Source organism: Solanum verrucosum, unplaced genomic scaffold, assembly GCF_900185275.1.
Source record: "Solanum verrucosum unplaced genomic scaffold, falcon-dt-bn FXZP01000230.1, whole genome shotgun sequence".
Classification (NCBI taxonomy): domain Eukaryota; kingdom Viridiplantae; phylum Streptophyta; class Magnoliopsida; order Solanales; family Solanaceae; genus Solanum; species Solanum verrucosum.
Window position 1 is genome coordinate 1,929,181 of NW_026019954.1, and position 27,253 is coordinate 1,956,433.

At 37.0% G+C, this 27,253-nt stretch overlaps 4 protein-coding genes across 4 annotated transcripts in view; 1 reads left to right on the top strand and 3 right to left on the bottom strand.

Moving 5' to 3' along the window:
• The window catches only part of LOC125814109 (probable leucine-rich repeat receptor-like protein kinase At1g35710), a 72,579-nt gene that overhangs the window by 2,766 nt on the left and 42,560 nt on the right, over positions 1-27,253 (bottom strand). The window lies entirely within an intron of this gene.
• On the bottom strand, positions 1,176-15,415 carry LOC125814162 (MDIS1-interacting receptor like kinase 2-like). The gene is made up of 6 exons (XM_049493619.1): positions 14,692-15,415; positions 13,875-14,418; positions 8,192-8,827; positions 3,318-3,527; positions 2,874-3,191; positions 1,176-1,286 (listed from the first exon to the last, which is right to left on the bottom strand). Exons 1-5 carry the CDS (start codon positions 15,334-15,336, stop codon positions 2,875-2,877), a joined length of 2,352 nt encoding a protein of 783 aa, XP_049349576.1. The 5' UTR covers positions 15,337-15,415; the 3' UTR covers positions 1,176-1,286; position 2,874.
• Positions 12,542-27,253, top strand: part of LOC125814137 (inactive TPR repeat-containing thioredoxin TTL3-like) — a 172,414-nt gene continuing 157,702 nt past the window's right edge. Inside the window, exon 1 of the mRNA XM_049493589.1 lies at positions 12,542-12,550. The gene's annotated coding sequence lies outside the window, so the exon portion shown is untranslated. The remainder of the gene's footprint in view (positions 12,551-27,253) is intronic.
• Positions 12,552-13,868, bottom strand: LOC125814146 (MDIS1-interacting receptor like kinase 2-like). Its single transcript, XM_049493603.1, has 2 exons — positions 13,032-13,868; positions 12,552-12,922 (listed from the first exon to the last, which is right to left on the bottom strand). The coding sequence occupies exons 1-2, from the start codon at positions 13,846-13,848 to the stop codon at positions 12,591-12,593; spliced, it is 1,149 nt and encodes a 382-aa protein (XP_049349560.1). The 5' UTR covers positions 13,849-13,868; the 3' UTR covers positions 12,552-12,590.

Consider the following 27,253-nt stretch of genomic DNA (forward strand, 5'->3'; position numbering starts at 1 on the left):
AATTCTCAAGTGACTTCATCTTTCCTATTTCAGCAGGAATGGGACCAGAAAGTTGGTTAGTATGAAGGTGCAGAGTCTTGAGCAAAGTTAAACCACCTATTTCCGAAGGAATACGACCTGTTAACTGGTTTGTACCAAGATCAGCTTCAACAAGATTAACAAGTTTCCCTATTTCTACAGGAATGGAGTCAGAAAGGTGATTCACAGAAAGATACAAAAAAGACAATTTCTTCAAATCCCCCAATGAAGCAGGAATTGAACCACTAAGAAAGTTAGTACTCAAAGTTAACTCAGTAAGAGACCTTAGGTGACCTATTTCTCCAGGAATGGAACCATTTAAATGGTTGTCAAATATGTGGAGGGTCTCAAGATTTGTTAGTGAGCTGATTTGTGGTGGGATTGTGCCCGATATCTGATTGATGGACAAGTCAAGATAGACAAGATTAGTGAGCTTACCAATTTCTGGTGGGATGGTGCCAGAGAGCTGGTTGATGCTAAGATCAAGGTATTCAAGAAAAGGGAGAGATGAGAACGGAAAAGCATATAGTGTGCCAATGACACCAGCATTTGTAATTTTTAACATATTGACCCTACCATTAAAGCATATAACTCCGTACCAGTCCCTACATGCATCAGTACTTGCCGCTCGGATTCTTGAAGAATTTTTGGCACCAGCAGAATTTAGTGTCCATGAAGCCAATAAGGAATTATTTTGGTTTCGGAAAGTTGCTTTCCATTTGAGGAGAGCAGCTGCTTCCTCAGTGGAAGCAAAAGTAACCGTGTAGAGAGTGAAAATCTGAAGGAAAGAAAATATTCTGGGAACCATCTTGAATGCTAAAAGGTTTCAGTTGTTTGTTTTGGTTATTCATGAACTTGTGCAAGGTATAATTAGATGAAAGCATGGTTGCTGATTACATTTCAAACCAATTGACCAAGCTTACAGCTTTTTTTATTTTTTTAATTGAAATTTGACCCAATTGGGCCGATTTTATATATATAAAGTACTAAAGTTGTTCAAAAAAAAAAGAAAAAACGTCTGACCAGCCCAAAAGTGGCTGGACAATAAATTAAACAACAAAAAAAAATAAGACAACTAGCATATCATCAGAAAAAACGTCTGACCAAGCTTACAGTTGTTGCGGAAATAGTAGACAAAATATCATCTTCGCGGGCCCAAGAAGAAGGTGTCAAAAGTCTGTTCCTTGATGTAACATATAATGTGAAGATTTGTCAAATTACCAATGCTAGGAGAAAGAGTACCATACAGATTCTGGCTGGGTGACCCTCTGCAAAAACAGAACGAAAAAAAAAAATCAAACTTCTGATTTCCAAAGACAGTAAAAAATTTCATCTTTGCAAGAAACACTTAAAGCCAATAACCAAAATTTCCCTTCTTCTGACATTTTCTGGCTCCAGAGGAATACTACTTAGCAAAACTCTGATTCTAAACTTCTTTAAATTTGCTTCGATTCGAAATGACTGCCATGGGCTATTTTTAAAAAACTGCAGAAGAAACTCAAAGAAATTTATTTCACTAGTAACTCAAGCGAAATATCTCCAGTATTTTGCAAGGTGCATGTTTATTGATGTTAGTTTCATACAACATTCTTTCTTTTTTTTTGGGCAAATTTTTGGTTTTTATTTATTCAAAGTGTCGGGTTTTGGGCATTTTTTCCTTCCTACGTGAATAAATAAAAGTCCAAGATTTGACTAGCCTACTTTTGTCCATAAGTTCAATATTATGGTGCATATGTAAAATTTTTTTTTAGGTCTTATTTTGAGAAAATCACAAGAGTTAGAGAGCAGCCATATGGAGAGAATAGTGAGAGAGTGCAGATTTTTGCACAAAACCTAACAACTAATTTTAAATCGCGATTCCCGTTTCGTTTCTTATCCGATTGAGCTGATTTTTGGACAGCTTGTTCCTTTCAACTTGATCTTTGATTGGGAACTGAGAGAGAGTGATTTGGAGTCCTGTAGCTCCAGATTTTAGCTCGTAAACAGTAGCTGCGGGTTTGATGTTTATGCTCCTTTATTTCTCTAGTTTTTGGTGCTATCTTGTAGTTGTGTTGCCCATTGTTTGACACTTTATTGGTGACCATTTTGGAGAAAACTTTTGTAAATCTTGTTGATCATAGTGGAGCTTTGACCTTGTGGTTTTTACTCTTCACACCGAAGAGTTTTTTCACGTTAAACTTTGGTGTCTCGTGTGTTGATTTATTTTCTTGCTTGGTTGATTTGTTTGCTGACCAAACTGTTTTGTTCTTGCATTATTTTGTCTTATCTTGGTTCAAATAGAAGGGAAAGTTTTGACTTGAGTTTTCTTTCGCTATCACCCTGTCGTGCACATTTATTTTGTGCTTGCCTTTCCCAACACAAAGTTCAGTACACAACTCATTTGGGCCTATTATCCAAATCCAATAAACAAAATTAAAAACAAGAAAGATCAGCCCAGCCCCGACATGCCCTCTGCTTTCTTTCTATATACACGTCCCTAAAGTTTAGATTTACATACATCATTCTTTCACATGCATTGCAGTGTGAATCATCTTTTAGAAGTATTCACGGGTTGAGATTGTTTATGAACTAAAAGAAGTATGCAAAGAAATTCCTTGAAATCAGTATTTAGCAAATGTGAAACTTGTTTTCATTACTTTTTGGCTCAATAAACATTAACCATCTATATTATACACTCTAAACAACAAGCCAGATAAGCACCCTGACAAGTGACAATACAACAATACTACTCTTAGTAATAATTCTGTCATGGACCTTTTCATCAAAATAACTTACTTCACAACCACTTGGTGTAAAATGTTATTCATTTTCATACAAAGACACCTTACATATATATCAGGGATTACAAAGATCACTTTACATGAGTAGGTGGACTGCATCCATTGATGATAACCTATGACAAATGAAGTGCATTGTTGGCCTTGATTTTGGAATTTCAACCAAACAAGAGCTTGCTAGCTTGATGATTAAAGCCAAAACATCCTTTACTTCATCTTCAGGATATGGAAGGCGTTCATCTAGCAAATCACTAAGCTGCACATGATCTATAGTCGATGAATTTGCTAGCACAGTAATATATTCCCCTAGATGCTTTCCTTTGATTATCTCTAATGCTAATACTCCAAAGCTGTAGACATCACACATTTCCGTAACCTTCATTGTATAGGCAAGCTCTGAAACAATACAATTTCCAAAAATGGTATAACAATTTAGATGTGTAAATGAGATAAAAACAGTTTAGAGTGTTTGGCTATAGTTCATGAAGTCTGAATAAAATATAAATTAAATTTAGACCTTACCAGGTGCAACATAGCCATATGTTCCTGCAAGTGCAGTGCAATTGGATGAGTTTGGTTTGAGAAGCTTCGTTATGCCAAAATCTGAAACCCGAGCTTCATACTCAGAATTAACCAAAGCATTACTGCTTGATATGTCTCGATGAACAATTGGCGGTGAGCAATCCTGGTGCATGTAAGATAAAGCAAAAGCAACACCTTTGATGATATTGAAGGAGAGATTAAAAGATAATCTAGAGAAAGGGAGCAGATCATTTCATTCAGCAAAAGCTTACATATATATAGATACATAAGGTGGTGACAAATCCCTTAAATCCTGGAAACTTGACTCCCTATTTTGTGCTTAAATCAAGCTCCACCACATGTTACAATATCTTCTACATTCTAGAACTTTGTATTAAAATTAATTCAAAAGTTATACCAAAATTATCAAGACAAAAGTACTAACATGACAACACTTAGCATCACATACAAAAACAACCTTCATCACTCCTCCTTGATGCAAGTGTTGCTAGATACTCCAAGCTTAGCTCTAAGAAGCTCAAATCTTTGTTTCTGCAGCGCCTTGGTAAAAATATCAGCTAGTTGATCTTCACCACAACAATACAAAATATGAACTTCATTTTCCCTTTCAGCTTCTTGAATGGAATGGTATTTGATTTTAATGTGTTTAGTCTTTCCATGAAAGTCTGGATTCTTTACCATGGCAACAACAAATTTGTTATCACAAAGGACTTCAGTTGCTTTGCTTGGATGAAACCCCAAGTCAATCAAGATTTTTCTCAATCATAGAGCTTGATTAACAGCACCAGAGGCAGCAACGTACTCTGCTTCAGCTGTTGATTGAGCCACGGACCCTTGCTTTTTTGTGCACCAGCAAATGACACCTGATCCGATAGTGAAACAATATCCTGAAGTGCTTTTCATGTCGTCTTGCGACCCAGCCCAGTCACTATCAGTAAACCCCAACAATTTCATAGATGTGGTTCTTTATAAAACACACCATAATCAATGGTGCCTCGAATGTACCTCAAAATTCTTTTGGCTGCTCTGAGGTGAGTTTCAGTTGGTAAATGCATAAACCTTGATAGCACACTTGTTGCGTACATAATATCAGGCCTCGTGGCTGATAAATACAACATGGAACCAATCAAACTTCTATAAATTGAAGCATCGACGAAACCAGACTCATCCTCCTTCATCAGTTTCTCTCCTTGAACTGCAGGCGTACATACTGGTTTGCATTTGTCAAGACAAAACTTCTTCAATATTTCGGTACCATATTTCTTCTGAGAAACAAAGATTCCTTGAAAAGATTGATTAACCTCCATTCCCAAGAAATACGTCATTTTTCCCAGATCATTTATTTCAAAGATCTTCTTCATTTGCTCCCTGAAGTCTTTGATAGACTGTGTGCTGCCAGTCACCAACAGATTATCAACATAGAGAGAACTAGGAGAAAATCATCATTTTGAAGTCTAATATACAGAGTTGCTTCATTGCAGCTTCTCTTAAACCCCAAATTCAGTAAGTAGCTATCGATCCGTGCATACCAGGCCCTAGGTGCCTGTTTCAAGCCATAAAGAGCTTTTATTAACAAATATACCTGGTCTCCTGCTCCTCTAAAACCTTCAGGCTGCTCTACATAAATTTTCTCTTCAAGGTACCCATTAAGGAAGGCGGACTTAACATCCAATTGAAATACTTGCCAACCTTGATGTGCTGCAACTGCAAGTAGCAATCTAATGGTATCAAACCTTGCAATTGGTGCAAAGGTTTCATGAGAATCAATTCCATGCTGTTGCGCATACCCCTTTACAACCAACCTTGCTTTGTACTTGTTGAGTGTGCCATCTGAATTAAGCTTAATCTTGAACACCCATTTAGTTCCAAGAGCCTGCTTGTCAGGAGGTCTAGGTACAAGTACCCATGTATTATTCTTGTTAATCATATTGAGCTCCTCCTCCATGGCAGCCCTCAATTCAGGAATTTGCAATGCATTGTCTACACTTGTTGGCTCCAACATAGTGACATTGCATCTGCTATATATATCTTCAATGGATCTGGTACCTCTTATTGCAAAATCATCAGAGTCCTCCTCTTCCTCTAGAATCAGCTCTTCTTCTTGGGCACTTTGTTCTTGATTAGTGATCTGGAAAGAAGAAACAACCATCTTCTTCCAGTCCCATGCAGCATCCTCATCAAATTTAACACTTCTACTTACATGGATTTGTTGTGAAACAGGATTTAAAATCCTATATCCTTTAGAAGTGCTGCTGTATCCCACAAATATTCCAACTTCAGCTCTTTGATCAAGTTTATCCCTTTTAACGTCAGGAATATAAGAGTAACAAATACAGCCAAATACTTTAAGATGAGCAATTGATGGCTTGGTTCCAATCCATGCTTCGTATGGAGTCTTTCCTTCAACTGCTCTCGTCGGCAATCTATTTTGTAGATAGACAGCGGTATTTACAGCTTCAGCCCATAACACCTTAGGCAGACCTTTCTCAAATAGAAGACACCGAGCCATATTCATAATGGACCTATTTTTTCTTTCACTTACACCGTTTTGTTGTGGTGTGTAAGTGACTGTAAGTTGATGATGAATTCCTGCTTTCTGAAGAAAATCCTTGAATTGATTGGAAGTGAACTCGGTCCCATTATCGGACCATAAGATTTTTATCAAAGAGCCACAGTGGTTTTCAACAGTTGCTTTAAACCTTTGAAACGCAACAAATACTTCAGATTTATGTTTCAGAAAGTAAACCCAACAAAACCTCTTAAGGTCATCAATGAATAAAAGAAAATATTTGCTGCCGTTATAAGGAGTGCTCATAGGTCCACACACATCAGTGTGTATTAGTTGGAGCTTTTCAGTAGCTCTCCAGGCTTGATTAATAGGAAATGGTGATTGACTTAGCTTCCCAATTTGACAAACCCCACATACATTAAAGGTTTCATTTATGGAAGGCATATCTGCCACAAAATCCTTATTTTGCATCAATTTTAAAAATTTAAAATTAATGTGACCAAGCCTCTTATGCCAGACATAAGTTTCATCCTGAATGCTGACATAAGCTCCAATGTCGATATGTTTCCAATCAAGAGGGAAGCTTCTGTTGTTCATTTTGACTGAGAGCAATTTTATACCAGTTGGATCCATGATTTCACATGTTTTATCTTTAAATAACAGGGCATAATTTTTATCAATCAATTGGCCGACACTGAGAAGACTTTGGCTAATTTCAGGAACAAATAATACATCAGATATAATCTTCATACCTGAGGGAGTTTGAACAACAACTGCTCCTTTGCCCGTTGCATCTACAAGTCTGCCATCTCCAAGTCTGACTTTGGAGAAATAATTTTTGTCTAGCCATTCAAAAATGTTCAAGTTAGCTGTCATGTGATGCGTGCATCCACTATCAACAAGCCACACATCATGATCTTGAGCTGCTACATTGCATTCTCCAGCAATAGAAGCAGTAAACAACTTTTCTTCAGGATCTTCAACATTTTCAGTAACTTGAGTTGGCTGGGCTTGAGCTTGAGCTAGCTGGTTTTGATTTATTTTGCACACCTTATCCACATGACCAAACTGTTTGCACAACTTGCATTAAACTCCAGGTCTGTACCAACAAAACTTGTCTGCATGATTGGTCTTTTTACAATAGGGACAAGGTGGATACTTGGATCTTCTATATCTCCCTCGGTTGTTAGATTGCTCCTTCTTCTCCTTACCATATCTTCCATTTTATTGGCTTTTTGGTTCACCATCCAACTGAGCTTTGGATCTTTGAGCAGCCACAAGAGCGATTTCACTTGTACTCTCTTCCTCTCTAAAAACTTTCCTTTTTTCCATTGCTAGAAGAGCATTGGATAGTTCATTCAATGTGACACGAGACATATCCCAAGTATCTTCAATTGAGGAAATTTTTGCTTCAAACTTTTCTGGAAGTGTCACCATCACCTTCTCAACAATCCTCTGCTCTTCTACTTTTTCCCCTAACAATCTGATCTGATTGACGATTTTCATGATTCTATCAATATAATCTTTCACCTTTTCGGTCTCTTTCATTCTTAACATCTCAAATTCTTTTCTTAGATTCAATATTTGCATTTGCCTCGTCCTATCACTCCCTTGGAATTCTTGTTTCAGCATATCCCAAGCTTCTTTGGCAGATTCACATGTCATGATCCTGGTAAAAATTGAATCTGAGACAGCTGCGTGAATGAAAGACAAGGCTTTTGGACCTTTTGCGATCTCTTCTTCATGACTTCTGATCTGCTGAAGAGTTGGGTTTGCTCTCAAAGGTTCTGGAGCGCTGTCTTCCTCAACATACTTCCATAATCCAAGACCCTTCAAGTATGTTTTCATCTTCACTGCCCAAACTTGGTAGTTCTCGCCATTAAAGATAGGAGGTGAAATGGGAGAGCTGCTAGAGGCCATGTGAAAGGAAACTGAACAAAAAAAACTTGGACAAATTAAACTTGGTAGGTGATCTTGCTGTGTTTTTCTCTCTCAAAACAGTCCCTAAAAGATCAATTTAGCTCTGATACCAATTGAAGGAGAGAAAGAGAAGACAAATATGATAATTGAAAGATAATCTAGAGAAAGGGAGCAGATCATTTCATTCAGCAAAAGCTTACATATATACATAGATACATAAGGTGGTGACAAATCCCTTAAATCCTGGAAACTTGACTCCCTATTTTGTGCTTAAATCAAGCTCCACCACATGTTACAATATCTTCTACATTCTAGAACTTTGTATTAAAATTAATTTAAAAGTTATACCAAAAATATCAAGACAAAAGTACTAACATGACATCACTTAGCATCACATACAAAAACAACCTTCATCAGATATTCACCCTTTTAAGCCAATCCAATTTCTTGGACTCAGCTTCATTGCTCAGAATACTCGACAAACTCCCTCTCTCTACATACTCGTAAACCAAGAGCGAGTGTTGTGCTTTTGAACAATAGCCGTAGAGGTTCACAATGTTTCGGTGCTTAATCTCAGTCAATGCCCTTACTTCATTTATGAAGCTTTTGGGATGTGTATTCTGATATGAAGAATGAAGTCTCTTCACAGCTATATCTCCTAATAATGGAAGGTTTACCTTGTAAACACTTCCATGTCCTCCTTGCCCAATGCAAAATTTTGCATCAAACTCCTCTGTGGCGTTTAAGATATCCCTGTACAATGCCTTTCCATCTAACATGGATACCGAAAGCCAACCATCACCATCCCTTCTTTCAACGTCTTTAACTCTCCTTCTTTTATTACACATAAAGAGAACACCAATGAAAACACAGAGCAGTACTAGTGCTCCCATAACAGGAAGTACAGTGATGAAAATGAGTTTACGTCCCTTTGCTATTGAGTGCTTTTTCACCACAGAAGATGGCTTTTTGCAGGGCTGGAATCCTATTACATTGCCGTAAAGACCTTTATTACCTTCTAACGAAGCAATCATAAAAGCTTTATTATTAGGGATTGGGCCTTCCAAATCATTGAATGACAATACAACATCCAACAAACCAGTCAAACTTTCAAATTCTTTAGGAATGCGCCCATATAGACCATTGTGGGAAAGATTCAAGTTTGACAAGTCCAGCAAACTGGCTAGCTGAGCAGGTATTTCTCCATCAAGAAGATTATGGCTCAAATCAAGTACAGTAAGATGAGTTATCCTCCCCATCTCTTTTGGAATCTTCTGTCCAAACTTATTGTTGCTCAGGTTCAACTGAAACAAGTGCACGAAATCTCCTATACACGTTGGGATTGATCCATTCAAATTGTTGTCTGATAGATCGAGGGACTCTAACTTTGTCAGTGACCCAAATTCCTCAGGTATATTGCCAGAAATATTGTTGTTTTGCACAAAAAGCTTTACCAGAGGAGTTAATCTTCCAAATTCCTTTGGAATCTGCCCAATCAAATGATTCGATGAAATATCAAGTCCAAGAAGCCCTTGGACGTTTCCAATCTCTGGTGGTATGCTACCACTAATGTTATTTCTGGCTACACGCAGATCAATCAAATTTTCGCATTTCCCCCAGTTGCTGCCGAGCTCACCATGGAAATCATTGTCGCTCAAATCCATGAACTGAAGCTCTGAATAGATTCCAAAAGCTTCAGATAAGTTTCCGATGAAACTGTTGTAATTAAAGCGAACCCTTTTAAAACTCGAGCAGTTGCTCAAGCTTCTTGGTATTGGCCCTGTCAGCTTGTTGCTAGTCACCATGAAGTTCTCAAGTTTCCCACCTTGACAAAGATGCTCAGGCAAATGGCCTGAAAGCTGATTTTCAGTCATTGTTAGCACTCGCAAGTTATCCAAATATGCAAGTTCTTTTGGAATGGAACCTGAAAGTTTGTTGGTATGAAGCTGCAGTTTCCGCAAGTTTTTCAAATTGCCAAATATAGCAGGAATTGAACCAGTAAATTGATTTTCATATAAAACCAGATCATTGAGTTTATTCAGATTCCCCAACTCACTAGGAATGGGACCAGAAAGATTGTTTCTCTGTAAGTATAAAGTCTCAAGTGACTTCATCTTCCCTATTTCTGCAGGAATGGGACCAGACAAGACATTTTCGAAAGCATAGAAAAATTTGGTATTAATCAAGTTGCCTATTTCCGAAGGAATGTGACCTGTTAACTGGTTTGTACCAAGATTAACTACGACAAGGTTGGTAAGTTTCCCTATTTCTGCAGGAATGGGACCAGAGATTTGGTTTTTATAAAGGGACAAAGTTGTGAAATCAGTCAAGTCACCCAAAGCTTTTGGAATAGGGCCAGAAAAATAATTTGTGTTTAATCTTAATTCCACAAGTGACTTCATGTTCCCAATTTCCGGAGGAATATGACCTGTTAGCTGGTTTGTATTAAGATGAACTTCGACAAGGTTGGAAAGTTTTCCTATTTCTAAAGGAATGGGACCAGAGAGTTGGTTTGCATTAAGGTACAGAATTGTGAGCTCATTTAAGTCACCTAAAGCTTTTGGAATAGGGCCAGAAAGATAATTTGTGTTTAATCTTAAGTCCACAAGTGACTTCAAGGTACCTATTTCCGGAGGAATATGACCTGTTAGCTGGTTTGTATTAAGATCAAGTTCGACAAGGTTGGAAAGTTTTCCTATTTCTAAAGGAATGGGGCCAGAAAGTTGGTTTGCATTAAGGTACAGAATTGTGAGCTCAGTTAAGTCACCTAAAGATTTTGGAATTGGATCAGAAAGATTGTTGTTGTATAAGCTTAAATCGACAAGTGACTTCATCTTCCCTATTTCTTCAGGAATGGAACCAGACAATGCATTGGAGTAAGCATAGAACCCTTCTGCATTAATCAAGCTGCCTATTTCCAGAGGAATATGACCTGTTAACTGGTTTGTATCAATATCAACTTTAACAAGACTGACAAGTTTACCTATTTCTGCAGGAATGGCACCAGAAAGTTGGTTTTCATAAAGGTGAAGAATTGTCAGCTCAGTTAAGTCACCCAAAGTTTTTGGAATTGGACCAGAGAGATTATTTGTGTCTAGCATCAACTCCACAAGTGACTTCATCTTCCCTATTTCTGCAGGAATAGGCCCAGACAATTTATTGGAGTATGCATAGAACAAATTTACATTAATTAAGTTGCCTATTTCTGAAGGAATATGACCTGTTAACTGGTTTGTATCAAGATCAACTTCAACAAGATTGACAAGTTTCCCTATTTCTGTAGGAATGGGACCAGAAATTTGGTTAACATAAAGGTACAAAATTTTGAGCTTGGTTAATTCACCTAAAGCTTTTGGAATCGAACCAGAAAGATTGTTTCTGTATAACATTAACTCCACAAGTGACTTCATCTTCCCTATTTCAATAGGAATGGAGCCAGACAATTCATTGGAGAAAGCACTGAACAATTTTACATTGATCAAGTTGCCTATTTCTGGAGGAATATGACCTGTTAACTGGTTCGTATCAAGAGCAACTTCAACAAGATTGATAAGTTTCCCTATTTCTGCAGGAATGGGACCAGAAAGGTTGTTCATGCTAAGATCAACATATTCAAGAAAAAGTAGAGATGAAAATGGAAAATCATGGAGTGTACCAATGACACCAGAATTTGAAATATTCAACCTGTTTATCTGACCATTAAAGCAATTAACTCCGTACCAGTCCCTGCATGCATCATGGATGGAAGAATTCTTTGCAGCAGCAGGACGACTTAGTGTCCAAGAAGCCAGTAAGGAATTATTCTGGTTTTGGAAAGTTGATTTCCATTTTAGAAGGGAAGCTGCTTCCTCAATGGAAGCAAAAGTAATTGTGAAGTGATATAAGAGAGGAAGGAGATAAAATACTCTGGGAACCATGTCGAAGGCTAACGGATTGTTTTGGTTGTGAAGAACTTGTGCAGGATAAAGTTCTTTATATATTTGTAATGAATCATTTAATGGCTTGCTGAGTCAATGACATTTAATGTCTCACTACTCATGGAACTTAATACAATGGAAAAGGTGGTTGGATTGTTCAATCTTACAGTTGTGGGGAATAATTATATTGGAAAAATCTCTCAAGAGTTATTATTTTAGAAGAAAAAGTCACAGAAAACACAAACTCCTCCAAATATTATCTCTGTTCCTTGAAAACAGATCATATATGCCATCAACTTTCAGAAATGGCTCAGTCATGCCATCCGTTAATAGTTGGGCTTATTTATTCCATCGTCGACCAAAAGTTGCACATTCATGCCAGTCTTCACTAATGACTATTTTAGCCGGTTTTAAAAAACCAGAAATTACAAGAGGAAAAGGCGAACTTATCCTTACAAACAATAGTGACTGTCACGTACCTTGAAGCAATTATTCCTTCCTATAAGTAATTTTCTACAGTCAGCCAAAGACTAGTAAATCATCAAGCTCGTGCTACTGCATAGGTTCTACAGCAGTAGGAAAGCAATAAAATGTGCAGCAATTTGAACTTTAGTTAAGTCTAATCCAAGTGGACTGACAATGATACGTGCCGAAACTTCCCTACAGTGTTTCCTCTTAAATGGATTCTATTTTACACGGATACAAATCAATCAGATCACGAGTTCCGAATACCAAATGGTTAAAGAAAGCAAGATCAGTCCACTGGTCAAAACATCACAATTTAAAAACTTGATATAGCAAAATTTGTTTGATTTATTTTGGATGATTAATCATTATACTACTTACACAACCACTTGGTATCAAAGGTTATTCATTTCCATACAAAGACACCTTACATATCAGAGATTATTTAGCTAGTCTTACATGAGTAGGTGGACGTGGTTCCATTGATGATAACCTATGAGAGATAAAGTACATTGTTGGCCTTGATTTTGGAGTTTCAAGCAAACAAGAGATTGCTAGCTTGATAATAAAAACCAAAACATCTTTTACTTCATCTTCAGGATATGGAAGACGTTCATCTATCAGATCACTAAGCTGCACATGATCTATAGTCGATGAATTTGCTAATGGAGTAATGTATTCCCCAGGATGTTTTCCTTTGATAATCTCCAATGCTAATACTCCAAAGCTATACACATCACACATTTCGGTAACCTTCATTGTATATGCAAGCTCTGAAACAATACAATTTAAAAAATATAACTTGCAAATTTGATAAAAACAGTAAGGATTGTGTGGCTCTAGTTCGTGTAGTTAATAAAAAGATAAGAAGTTAAACCTTACCAGGTGCAACATAGCCATATGTGCCTGCAAGCGCAGTGCAATTAGATGAGTCTGGCATGAGAAGCTTAGCTATTCCAAAGTCTGAAATACAAGCTTCAAACTCTGAATCAAGCAAAATATTACTACTTGATATGTCTCGATGAACAATCTGTGGTGAGCAATTGTGGTGCATGTAAGATAAAGCATAGGCAACACCTTTTATGATATTGACCCTTTTAAGCCAATCCAATTTCTCAGACTCAACTTCATTGCTCAAAACACTTGACAAACTCCCTCTCTCAACGTACTCGTATACCAAGAATGAGTGTTGTGCATTCGAACAAAAACCATACAGTTTCACTATGTTCCGATGCTTAATCCCTGCCAATGCCCTTACCTCATTCATGAAGCTTTTGGGATGCGTAATCTCAAATGAAGAGTGAAGTCTCTTCACAGCTACATTCCCCAATGGTGGAAGGTTTACCTTGTAAACGCTTCCATGTCCTCCTTGCCCGATGCAAAATGTTGCATCAAACTTTTGTGTGGAATTTAAGATATCCTTGTACAATGCCTTTCCATCTAACATGGTTATCGAAAGCCAACCTTCGTCCTGTATTTTAACATCTCTAACTCTTCTTCTTTTATGACACATAAGGAGAGCACCAGCGAAAGAACAGAGAAGTACTAGTGCTCCCATAATGGGAAGTACAGTGATTAGGATGAGTTTACGACCTTTTGCTATTGAGTGCTTCTTCACCGAAGAAGATGGCCTTCTGCAATGCTGAAATCCTGTTACATTTCCACAAAGACCTTTATTACCTTCTAACGAGGCATACATAAAAGCTTTATTGATTGGTATTGGACCTTCCAACTCATTGTATGACAAGACAACATCCTGCAAACCAGTCAAACTTTCAAATTCTTCAGGAATGCGGCCAGAAAGGCTGTTGTGGGAAAGATTCAAGTTTGACAAGTCCAGCAAACTGGCTAGCTGAACGGGTATTTCTCCATCAAGAAGATTATGGCTCAAATCAAGTACACTAAGATGAGTTATCCTCCCTATCTCCTTTGGAATTTTCTGGCCAAACTTGTTGTTGCTCAGGTTCAAGAGAAACATGTTCATGTAATCGCCTACAAATGTTGGGATTGACCCATTCAATCTATTATTTGACAGATCAAGGGACTCTAACCGTGTCAGTGACCCAAGTTCCTCAGGTATATTGCCAGAAATATGGTTATTTTGCACAAATAATTTAACTAAAGAGGTCAACTTTCCGAATTCCTTTGGAATATGCCCAACCAAATGATTCGATGATAGATCAAGTCCAAGAAGCCCTTTGACGTTTCCAATCTTTGGTGGTATACTACCACTAATGTTATTACTAGCAACCCGCAAATCAGTCAAATTCTTGCATTTCCCCCAGTTACTGCTGAGTTCACCATGAAAATCATTATGCCTCAAATCAATGAACTGAAGATTTGGATAGATGCCAAAAGCTTCAGACAAGTTCCCAGTGAAACTGTTGTTACTAAAGTGAACCCTTTTGAGACTCGAGCATTTACTCAAGCTTCTTGGTATTGGTCCTGTCAGCTTGTTGTTCTTCACCTTGATGATCTCAAGTTTCCTACCTTGGCAAAGCTGCTTTGGCAAATGGCCTGAAAGTTGATTATCACTAATAACCAACGCTTTTAACTTATCCAAATATGAGAGCCCTTTAGGAATGGAACCATGAAGTTTGTTGGCATGGAGATACAAAGTACGCAAGTTTCTCAAATTGCCAAATGAAGCAGGAATAGGACCAGTAAGTTGATTATAATCTAAAACAAGTTCAGCAAGATTTTTCACATTCCCCAACTCTCCTGGAATGGAACCATTTAAATGGTTTTCAAAGATGTAGAGGGTCTCAAGTTTTGTTAGTGATCCGATTTGTGTTGGGATTGTGCCTGAAAACTGATTAGCCGATAAGTCAAGATAGACAAGATTAGTGAGGTTTCCTATTGCAGAGGGGATGCTACCATAGAGGTGGTTGATGCTAAGATCAACATATTCAAGAAAAGTAAGAGATGAAAATGGAAAATCATAGAGTGCGCCATTGACACTAGCATTTGTAATATTCAACCTGTTTACCCTACCATTAAAACATACAACTCCATACCAATCCCTGCACGCATCAGTACTTATTGTCCAAGAAGTCAATAAGGAATTATTGTTCTGCTTTAGAAAAGTTGATTTCCATTTGAGGAGAGCAGTTGTTTCCTCAGTGGAAGCAAGAGTAACTGCGAAGAGAGTGAAAAACTGAAGGAAAGAAAACATTCTGGGAACCATCTTGAAGGCTAAAGTTTTCAGCTGTTTGTTTTAGTTACTGATGAATTAGAAAGACTTGAGAGTCAATGAAAACATGGTTGGTGATTACATTTCAAGCCAATTGACCAAGCTTATAGTTGTTGGAATTATAGTAGAATTAGTGGGCAGGATATCATCTTCGCAGGCCCAAGAAGAAGTCAAAAGTCTGTGACGTATAGTGAAGGCTGTTAAAACCTCACTGTCGTATACACAATACACATTTCTTTCTCAGCACCAGCAGATGATGAGAAGAATTTTTCAAGGAATGGTCTCAATGATGTCATTCCTCCTCTGTACACAAAATAGACCTTATGAGCACATCTTGCTAATGGTTAGTGTTAATCTCATTTATGTGATAAAAAATAGTTTTATGACCTTTAATGTAGTAGTAGTAGGTAAAGTTCAGTGAGATAGTGACCTTAACCCTCACAATGTCCTTTTTGTTTATTTATTTAGTTCTGATTTATACGCCAGTTTGAAGTTCACAAACAAATGAAACAATGTCTAGCCAATTGTTTATATGATATCCTAGATATTTTCAATTCAAAACTATTATTGTATCTTCTTCCCTTGGACACTAAAGATAGCATAATATATATATATACACACACACACATATATTCAATTCATACCCGATGTAATCTCACAAGTGGTATCTGGGAAGGATAAAGTAAACAAAGACAAGCATTTGAAGGAAATTCTCCACCTTCTGAAACGTTTTCACTTGATAGAAATTGGTAAAAAAAACTTTCAATTTAATTACATACAATCCATTAGAACAACATCATTGCAAGGTTCAACCCCATAAGGAAGATGACCATGCAGAGACCATCGAACGAAGGAAACTGCTAAATTACAGAGTACAAAATGCAAAATAGTAGCTACTACAGATGCTAAAGCGAAACAATTGTAAACGAGACATGGAGATCCAGCAGCAAATTTCTGATTTGTTCTTAATTAGCAAAAAATATATCTATTCATTTTAATAGTGGAAATTTGAATAATGAATAAGGCATGTACAAGATTGAATTTTAATTTTCAGCCATTCCAGAGAAACGTTAATGTGAGTCACGTTTTAACTGTAAAACGTGCTTCAGAGTAACGAATTATAAAACATTACTGACAATAACGTTTTATATATGTTTACCCTGTCAGATTTTTGTCTTTTTGTTATTGAATTTTTTTGAATAAAATATAACCTAAAACGTTACTGAGAACTGCGTTTATACTAGTTTTGTAAAATTTCAAAAAAAAAATACTATTTTGGTGAATTGATTTTAATAATGACCTACTTTGGTCAAAAGTTCGCATCACACTTACACTAACTCTAGTTGACACTTTTAGACAACTCTACTCAAAAGAACATCAAACAAAAATGAAAAGACGCTTGACTAGAATATAGTAGATTCGACTAACTATAGTTAATACGGCTCAAAGCTAAAAACTCAGACAAGCAGCCGATCTAATTCCTTTATAACACATGATCATAATAGATCTACACATGATAAGCTTAGAAATATAAACCTAGAGGATAACTAAGAACAATGATAATTCTATCAGGTCCCTTGTTGTTTTTCCGAATAATATTTCTTGTGAGAATGACCTTTGCCTTTTTGAGCTTGTGATATTTATTTTTTTTGGATTAAAAAAAACTATTTTTTGTTGTTAAAGAAAAGACAAATATAAGTTGTACACAAATCCTTGGAACACTGCCATTACTGCCATTGGATGAGAGTCTTGTTATGCTAAAAGATATGCACCAACCACAACAGGCTGCAACTTTGGACAACTATCTTTTTATAGGTACATAACTCTTAGTTTCGTCTGGAATCAGATTCAAATTTTGTTAAATCATTAAAACTTCAGAGTTTTTTTTTTTCAATCAAAACTTCAGAAACATCTTAGAAAAAATAACATTTTTGCTTATTACATTGGAAAAGAAGGGGACTTAAATAAGAGTTGAAAGGCAAACTTTAAGTAAATAAATCAATAAAAGAGGTTTAACATTATTATGATAAGGTGGCTCTTTGTATTTTGTATTGTATAACATTTATAAACAAGAGTAGTGACTAGATGAAGGTTAAAATGGTTATTTAATATTTAATAAACAATTGGGTAATATAATTTTTTAATATAGCGTTTTTTACTTTTACATAGAGTTGTTAAAATGGGTTTAGTCCATGGGGGCGGCACAACCCAACCCGTTATTGGGGTAGGGTTGAGATATATTATTTTTAAACCCATTTAAAACTAAGGCTTATAAGCCCGGCCTATATAAGCTCTTGGCCCTTGAGGCTTGATCGGGGCTGGGCTAGGGTCAACACATGGGCCAAAACTATTTATTTAAGGGTAACTTACATAAATCTCTCTAGTGTATGAGCTAATTACTTAAAGACACGCTATGTTGTAATATTACAAATCTTATCAGATTTTGGTACATCCAGATACATGTATCTCGAGATACATGGACTCAAATTAAGTTGATTTGTTCTAGATACACTCTATCTCTCTGAATTCATATGTATCTAGGATACATAGACAAATCTCACGCTCTCGCCTCCCTTCCATCTCATTCGCCACTCTCATATCAAACTCGCGTATCTAGGATGCATCACACCAGATACATATATCTAGTATCCTAGATACATGCTAATAAAACTAGACTTTTTGCTAGTGTTATTGAAACAACACCATTATTTGTCATATTTGATTTGAAAATCCTCTCATCTTCTTGATGTTATAGAATTTTAAATTTGAAAATAAAAAATAAAAAAAATATGGGCTAGCCCGCCCCAGCCCGCGGCCCTTCTAGGATTAGGTTGGGTTGGATACTTTCAGGTCCTTCCAAATGAAGGGTCGGCCCGCCCTAGCCTATCAAATTCCCTGGCCCGCGAGGCTTGGGTCGGGTGGGGCTGGGCTGACCCTTTTTGATAACTCTATTTTTACATATAGAAAAAAGATCATATTTGTCGTCCCTCTCAATTTTTTTTATATTACTCATCATCATACTTTTTAAATATATTTATTCTTATCATTCGACCTTTTCTTTTTTTAACCCTAGATAATCCCCAATAACTACAATTTTTGCCATAATTTTTGTCCTGCGAGTGAACACTCTATGATAAGCACATTGTGTGCACTGAATAAACCCTCACAATGTAATAGCCGGCAAACCACTTACCATCCAACTTATACATGTAAATATTTATTCATGTTTCTGCACTACGTGGATATATTTTTATCTTAATTAAAAAATTTCCTTTCAATATAATTTTCTACGTGTATAGACCCACCCAACTAACTTAATAAACCCATTTCCTAATACCCTTTCCCCTCGCCATTGGTGAGTTGCTCATCTCAAATCTCGTAGATACGACGGTGTTCCAGGTAGTTCCCGACTAAAGTTATCCAGTTCGCCGCCGTTGATAAAATTAGTGAGAGTCATATTAGTTAGAAGTAGTTAGAATTAGAAAGTTAGTTAAGTCTGTTAGAAGTGTCAGATTAATTTCTTAGTTAGCTAATTTCCTTTCTCATGAATGTGTATATAAACACATCAATGTAATGTTTATTTTTCAGTTAGTAAGAATGCAAAATATCAGTTTCCAGTTCTCTCTTCTCGAAGTTTATTCAATTTCTCCTTCTCTCTGAGTTCGAGCTCCATTAATGGAGAACTCAAGTTCATTCCAGTATTTCTGTTTCTAATTTTGTCATGGTATCAGAGCTAGGGACTAGGCATTTTCATTTCGCATTTGACTCTGGATTGTGAGTATTGTGTTGGTCTCACTTTTCCTCTTACAAACTACGGAATTACAATATTGTGGATCTTTTCTGTTATCTTCATTCTGATTTGATTCAGTTTCAGTTGATTTGTTGTTGCCCTATTTCCAAATTTATTGTTATCTTCATTCCGATTTGATTTGGTTTCAGTTGATTTGTTGTTGCCCCATTTTCAACTTTTTGGATCTTCTTCCAATTTCTACGATCAATCATTATCGCATTTTCATTCATTTTCAATCGATTTCATTTTTTTTGAATACTGTTCAAATAGGGTTGATGTTCAAACACTGATAACAACACAACCACTGTCAGAATGGACACTACTAGTCCATTTTACCTACATCCTTCAGAGAATGCAGGTTCAACATTGCTACCCGCTGTTTTTGATGGCAATGGGTACAAATCCTGGAGAAGAGCAGTTCTTAGAGCCTTGTCGGTGAAAAGCAAAACTGGTTTCATCAACGGGAAGATTGTGAAACCAGACTCTGCTGATCCAAGTTTTGCACATTGGGAGAGATGTGATGATATGGTGACCTCTTGGATTCTAAATTCACTTTCACCTGACTTGAGAGATGGACTCAAATATGTGAACAATGCTAGGGAACTTTGAGAGGAGTTAGAGGACCGATATGACCAAACAAATGGATGCAAATTGTACCAACTTCAAAAGGAAATAAATGATCTGGTACAAGGAACTCTAGATATCACTAGATATTACACAAAAATGAAGAAGTTGTGGGAGGAGATGAACACAATCGATATCACTTCTCAATGCACTTGTGTGTGTACCTGTGGTGGAAAAACAAAGATGCACAAGGCTGAACAAGACAGGAGGCTCATACATTTCTTAATGGGATTGAATGAGATGTACACTGTTGTGAGGGGAAATATCCCGATGATGACAATTTTGCCTAGTATGGCACAAGCTTTTGCTATCCTATCTCAAGAGGAAAGGCAACGAGAAGTGAAGCCCCCTAACCAGGTTGCTTTGGAATCCACATCACTGAACGCATCTGCACCTCACCCCCACACCAGTAGAGATTTCAAGACAAACTATAGTTCATACAGAGGAGGACAAAATAATTCTGGAAATTCTAACAACAATTACTTCAGAGGTAACTCTAGTACTGGTAAGTCACACTTGTTTTGTGATTATTGAAAAAGATCTGGACACACCAAGGACAGATGTTATAAACTTCATGGCTACCCATCCAACTCCAAATTTCCCAAAGGAAAAGGTTCAGCCTCCGCAACAAATGCTTACACATCTGAAGAAGAGAGTAGTCAAGGTGGTGAAGAAAATCTTGAACTGAGGAGGCAAATGCCACTGAATCTATCTAAAAGTCAGTATGATCAGCTGCTCAATCTCTTGGGGACCCTGCAGGCTAGAAACAAAGACAATGATAATTCAGGGAACATGTTAAGTGGAGCTGTGAACCTGGCATGTATACTTGCTTGTTATTCTTCAATGAATGAGATAGGTGATCTGTTATGTAATTGTGCTAAATTGACTGCCGACTCTTGTATCATAGACTCAGGGGCATCACACCATATGACCTATGATAAAATTACGCTTAAAAATACTAGAACACTACCATATCCTTTTCTAATTACCTTACCAAATGGATACATGGTTAAAGTAAATGAAATTGGAGATGTCTGTTTGAATCTAGTCTTGACTCTACATAAAGTGTTTGTGCCTAGTTTCAAGTTCAATTTAATATATGTCCATTGTTTATCAGTACAACTCAAAGGAACAGTTAGTTTTAACAATTCTTCATGTTCATTGTAGGGTCCTTCTCTGAAGAGCCCTCTGGAGCTTGGTAGAGCCAAGAATGGCTTGTATTTTCTGTGCACCAAGTGCCACAACTGCAGTGCATATTCTGATGGCACCAGTTCAGTCCATACTACTTGCAACTCTTCAGCTTGTCATCCTACTCCTTCTTTGGTCAATTGTAAAAACTTTTAGTTGAAAATAAATGTGCAATTTCCCAATCATCCATTGTAATAAATTCCCAGTTATCAAATAATGAAACTTGTTCTACTGATCCTTTTTCTATTAGTGTTAATGCTTCTATTTCTAACTCTGTCCCCACATCTCATGATCATGCTACTGAACTCTTGTGGCATGCTAGACTAGGGCATGCGCCTTTTGTGAAGATGAGGAGTATATCCACCATACCTGTGAAATTTTCCACCAAGCAGCCTTTTACTTGTGCCATATGCCCTATGGCAAGACAAACTAGAATGCCCTTTCCATAAAGCACCAGCACATCTAGTAAAATGTTTGAAATCTGTGAAAGCCCTCATATGTCTTATAGAAAACCAATTCCACACTAAACTCAAAACCATCAGGTCTGACAATGGCCTGGAATTTACAAGCGGTGAGGCAACAACTTTCTTCCAAGAAAAAGGAATAATCCATCATAAATCATGCCATTACACCCCCCAGCAAAATGGGGTGGTGGAAAGAAAACACAAACACCTCTTAGAAATAGCAAGGGCACTTCTTTACCAATCCAAATTGCCCATGAGATATTGGGGAGAATGTATCCTAACTGCCACTTACCTCATTAATAGACTGCGTACCAAAATACTGCACAACAAAACACCATATGAACAATTATAGCAAAGAAAGCCCACATATTCTCACCTTAGGAGTTTTGGATGTCTATGCTTTCCCTCTACATTGAAAACTCACAAGGACAAGTTTGAACCAAGGGCAACACCTCACATCTTTGTTGGATACCCTTTCAACACAAAAGGCAACAAGGTCTTAGATTTAGCTACTAAAAGGGTTCATGTATGTAGAGATGTTTCTTTTCATGAAACAATTTTTCCTTTTGTTATTGCTCCTGATGGTTCTAGTTTCAACTCTATTCTAAAGTTGCTTGTTCATAATTCTAATAAATTGACTTGTATACCTGGTACAATAAACACTTTAGTTGATGATGATTTACTGGACACAAACACATTCTGTGAATTTACTGCTAACCAAGTAACCAACGATACCCCTGAACACACACTGGCCACAAATTTCCAGTCAGTCAGCACCACAACACAGCTTGAATCCATAGTTTCTAATGATGCTCCACCAGCACCAACACTTAGGAGGACAACTAAATCAGTTCATACACTTAGCTATCTCAAAGAATACAACTATACATTACCCAATCTGCATCCCTCTACTACACCTACACCTGATCCACCACATTCACTCACCTCAATCATATCAAACCATGAGCATGTTTGTTTTACTTCTCTATGCTCAAACAATCAGCAATTAGTAAAGGCACTATCATATGAATCAGAACCTTCTTGTTATGAGGAAGCAATCTTGAATCCTACCTGAAAAATGGCAATGACACAAGAGTTTGAAGCATTGTATGCGAATGATACATGGGACATTGTTCCTCTACCAACAGGAAAAAATGTTATTGGATGCAAATGGGTGTACAAAATCAAACATAAGGCAAATGGAAGTGTGGAAAGGTTCAAAGCTAGGTTGGTAGTTAAAGGGTACACACAACAAGCTGGGGTTGATTACACTGAAACATTCTCACCTGTGGTGAAGATGACCACTGTGAGAACTTTGATTTGTTTGGCTGTGAAGAAGGGATGGAGTCTATACTAGTTGGATGTAAATAATGCATTCCTTCATGGTGATTTACATGAGGAAGTATATATGACACTACCAAAGGGTCTTATGGTAGACAGTATCAACCTGGTTTGTAGACTCAAAAAGTCTTTATATGGCTTAAAACAGGCAAGTAGACAGTGGTATGATAAGCTGGCCAGTAGCCTTTGCTCAAAGGGGTACACACACTCCAACAATGATTATTCACAGTTTTATAAATGTAAGGAAGTTCTTTAGTGTTTGTTGCCATTTATATAGATGATGTTATTCTAACAGGGATTGACTTGGAAGAAATCACATGTCTGAAGGCTTTCTTACATGACCAATTTAAGATAAAAGATCTTGGGAAATTGCATTACTTCCTTGGATTAGAGATATTGTACAAACAAGATGGTGTTCTAATTTCCCAGAGAAAGTTCACTACTGATCTCTTGAAGGAGTTTGATGTCATGAATTACAAAGTTCGCACATCACCACTTGACTCTAATGAAAAACTCACAGCCACAAATGGAAACCTATTATTGGATCCTACTATCTACAGAAAGCTGGTTGGGAGGCTTAACTTTCTCACAAACACAAGAATGGGCATAACATTCAGTGTCCATCATCTCAGTCAATTCATGCAATCACCTAGAGAGCCCCAGCTTAAAGCTGCTTATATGCTTAGATTTCTAAAACAAGATCCTACTTTGGGGCTTTTTATCTCAAACAAGCCTGATCTCGTCAGTGCTTATTGTGACTCAGACTGGGCAGCTTGTTCTGATTCAAGAAGGTCAGTTAGTGGATATCTAGTTTTTATGGGAGACAACCCCATTAGTTGGAAATCTGAGAACCAGGCTATAATATCATTATCATCTGCAGAAGCAGAGTATAGAGTTGTGAGACAAGTAGTAGGGGAATTGGTGTGGTTTGAAAGATTGTTGAATGAATTAATGGTACACAGTCCCTTGCCTATACATGTGTTTTGTGATAGCTAAGCAGCATTTCACATTGCCAAGAATCCAGTTTTTCATGAGAGAACAAAACATATAGAAGTGGATTGTCATTTTGTTAGGGACAAGCTGCAACAAGGGTTGATTACTCTTCACCATATTTCCACACATTCACAGCTAGCAGACATCTTCACCAAGGTCCTAACTGGAGTTAAACATTCCACAATTCTAAGCAAGTTGTCTGTACTTATTGCACCTCCAACTTGAGGGGGTGATAAAATTAGTGAGAGTCATATTAGTTAGAAGTAGTTAGAATTAGAAAGTTAGTTAAGTCTGTTAGAAGTGTCAGATTAATTTCTTAGTTAGCTAATTTCCTTTCTCATGAATGTGTATATAAACACACCAATGTAATGTTTATTTTTTCAGTTAGTAAGAATGCAAAATATCAGTTTCCAGTTCTCTCTTCTAGAAGTTTATTCCATTTCTCCTTCTCTCTGAGTTCGAGCTCCATTAATGGAGAACTCAAGTTCATTCCAGTATTTCTGTTTCTAATTTTGTCAGCCGTCAAGTTCTCTGTGTCACGTAGTAACAAGCTTCATAGAATCAACAGAAACTAATTAATTTCTTAGAATCTCCGATCAAATTGGGTCTACTTACTCTTGCTTCCTCAAGGATACCCAACTCACATAGCAATGGACTTCATGACTGTAAGTTTATCCACTCTCTATGCGCTATCTGGTTTATTACTCTATTTACAAAATTAAGCAGAATAACTCATGCTTGGCAGAACTAGAAGGAAATTTTGCTCCAATCCTAGTGAATATTTTTCATACTGAGAATAAGAAGACAACCAATTTCTTACACTAACTCATATTAGGAAATGGAATTATTAGGTTAGTTGGGTCGGGTATACGGACATATTGATTGGTTAGAGAATTCTATTGAGAGAAACTTTTAATTATGCAGGCGCCACATTAGTTAATAAGGGTGGGGAGTTAATAGTTTTAGGGTCATTATGTACCCAAAGTTGGATGGTAAATGGTAAAAGTAAATATATCAAAAAATATAATGAGGAAAATATAACAAATGACCTTTTCCGTATACTATCATTCTTTTGGCATGTATTTCTGTGTGAATCATATTTTAGAAGTATTCACAATTTGAGATTTTTCATGTGTTATAAGAATAATAATGCAAACCAGTCTCAAATATAACATCAGTACTACTTAGCAAACATGAAGCTTGGTATACCTGAGCTGTAGGGCTGGTTTGCTGCTAAGAGAGCCTAATATCTGTAATAGTATCTTGCAAACTGCATATACTATATATTCCTCCCTATCTACTGATTCATAAGCTATAAAAAAGATTTCCATCTTTCAACTAAAAAAAAACAATTACCTTCTACATTATACACTCTAATACAATAAAACTAGATAAGCACCCCGACAATACAGCAATACTACTCCCAGTACATAATAACTTTGTCATAGACCTTCTCATCAAAATAATTTACTTTACAACCACTTGGTGTCATAGATTATTCAATTTCATACGAAGACACCTTACATATATATCAGGATTGCAAAGCTCGCTTTACAAGAGTAGGTGGACGTGCATCCATTGATGATAACTTATGAGATATGAAGTGCATTGTTGGCCTTGATTTTGGAGCTTCAAGCAAACAAGAGTTTGCTAGCTTGATGATAAAAACCAAAACATCTTTTAATTCTTCTTCAGGATATGGAATTCGTTCATCTAGCAAATCACTAAGCTGCTTGTGATCTATAGTCGACAAATTTGCTAGCACAGTAATATATTCCCCAAGATGCTTTCCTTTGATTATCTCCAATGTTAATACTCTAAAGCTATAAACATCACACATCTCTGTAACCTTCATTGTATATGCAAGCTCTGAAACAACACAATTTCCAAAAGAGTTAACAATTTAAACGTGCAAATGAGATTTAAACAGTATAGAGTGTTTGGCTATAGTTCATGAAGTTTGAGAAAAGGATAAAAGAATTAAGTTAGACCTTACCAGGTGCAATATAACCATATGTGCCTGCAAGCACAGTGCAATTGGATGAGTCAGGCTTGAGAAGCTTAGCTATGCCAAAGTCTGCAACACGAGCTTCATACTCAGAATCAAGCAAAACATTACTGCTTGATATGTCTCGATGAACAATCGGTGGTGAACAATCCTGGTGCATATAAGATAAAGCAAAAGCAACACCCTTGACGATATTCACCCTTTTAAACCAATCCAATTTCTTGGACTCAGCTTCATTGCTCAAAATACTAGACAAACTCCCCCTCTCCACATACTCGTAAACCAAGAGTGAGTGTTGTGCTTTTGAACAATAGCCGTAGAGGTTCACAATGTTTCGGTGCTTAATCCCAGTCAATGCCCTTACTTCATTGATGAAGCTTTTGGGATGTGTATTCTGAAATGAAGAGTGAAGTCTCTTCACAGCTATATTCCCTAATGATGGAAGATTTACCTTGTAAACACTTCCTTGTCCTCCTTGCCCAATGCAAAATTTTGCATCAAACTCCTCTGTGGCATTTAAGATATCCCTGTACAATGCCTTTCCATCTAACATGGATATCGAAAGCCAACCATCACCATCCCTTCTTTCAACGTCTTTAACTCTCCTCCTTTTATTACACATAAAGAGAACACCAATGAAAACACAGAGCAGTACTAGTGCTCCCATAACAGGAAGTACAGTGATGAGGATGAGTTTACGTCCCTTTGCTATTGAGTGCTTTTTCACTACAGAAAATGGCTTTTTGCAGGGCTGGAATCCTGTTACATTGCCGCAAAGACCTTTATTACCTTCTAACGAAGCATTCATAAAAGCTTTATTATTAGGGATTGGACCTTCCAAATCATTGTATGACAATACAACATCCAGCAAACCAGTCAAACTTTCAAGTTCTTTAGGAATGTGCCCAGATAGGCCATTGTGGGAAAGATTTAAGTTTACCAAGACCTTCAGATTGGATAACTGAGGGGGAATATTTCCAACCAGGAGATTATAGCTCAAGTCAAGTACATTAAGCTGAGTTATCCTCCCTATCTCCCTTGGAATATTTTGGCCAAATTTGTTATAGCTCAGGTTCAAGAGAAACATGTTCTTGTAATCTCCTTTAAAGGTTGGGATCGACCCATTTAATCTATTGTCTGATAGATCAAGGAATTCTAGCGCTGTCATTGACCCAAGTTCCATTGGAATATTGCCAGAAAATTGGTTGTTTTGCAAAAAAAGATTAATTAGAGAGGTCAATTTTCCAAGTTCCCTAGGAATCTTCCCAACCAAATGATTTGCTGAAAGATCTAGTCCTTGAAGCTCTTTGAGGTTTCCTGTTGTGGACCCACATGATGCAAGTATATGTAGTCGAGTTAGTTAAAATGAATGTAAAGGAATCTGAAAATCTGTTAGAAGCTGTTAGAACTGTTAGGCAGTTAACACTGTTCAGCTGTCAAGAAATTAGTTAGTTAGTTTCTTTTGTTGTATTCTTCTTTAAGTCATTTTACCCATTTGATTAG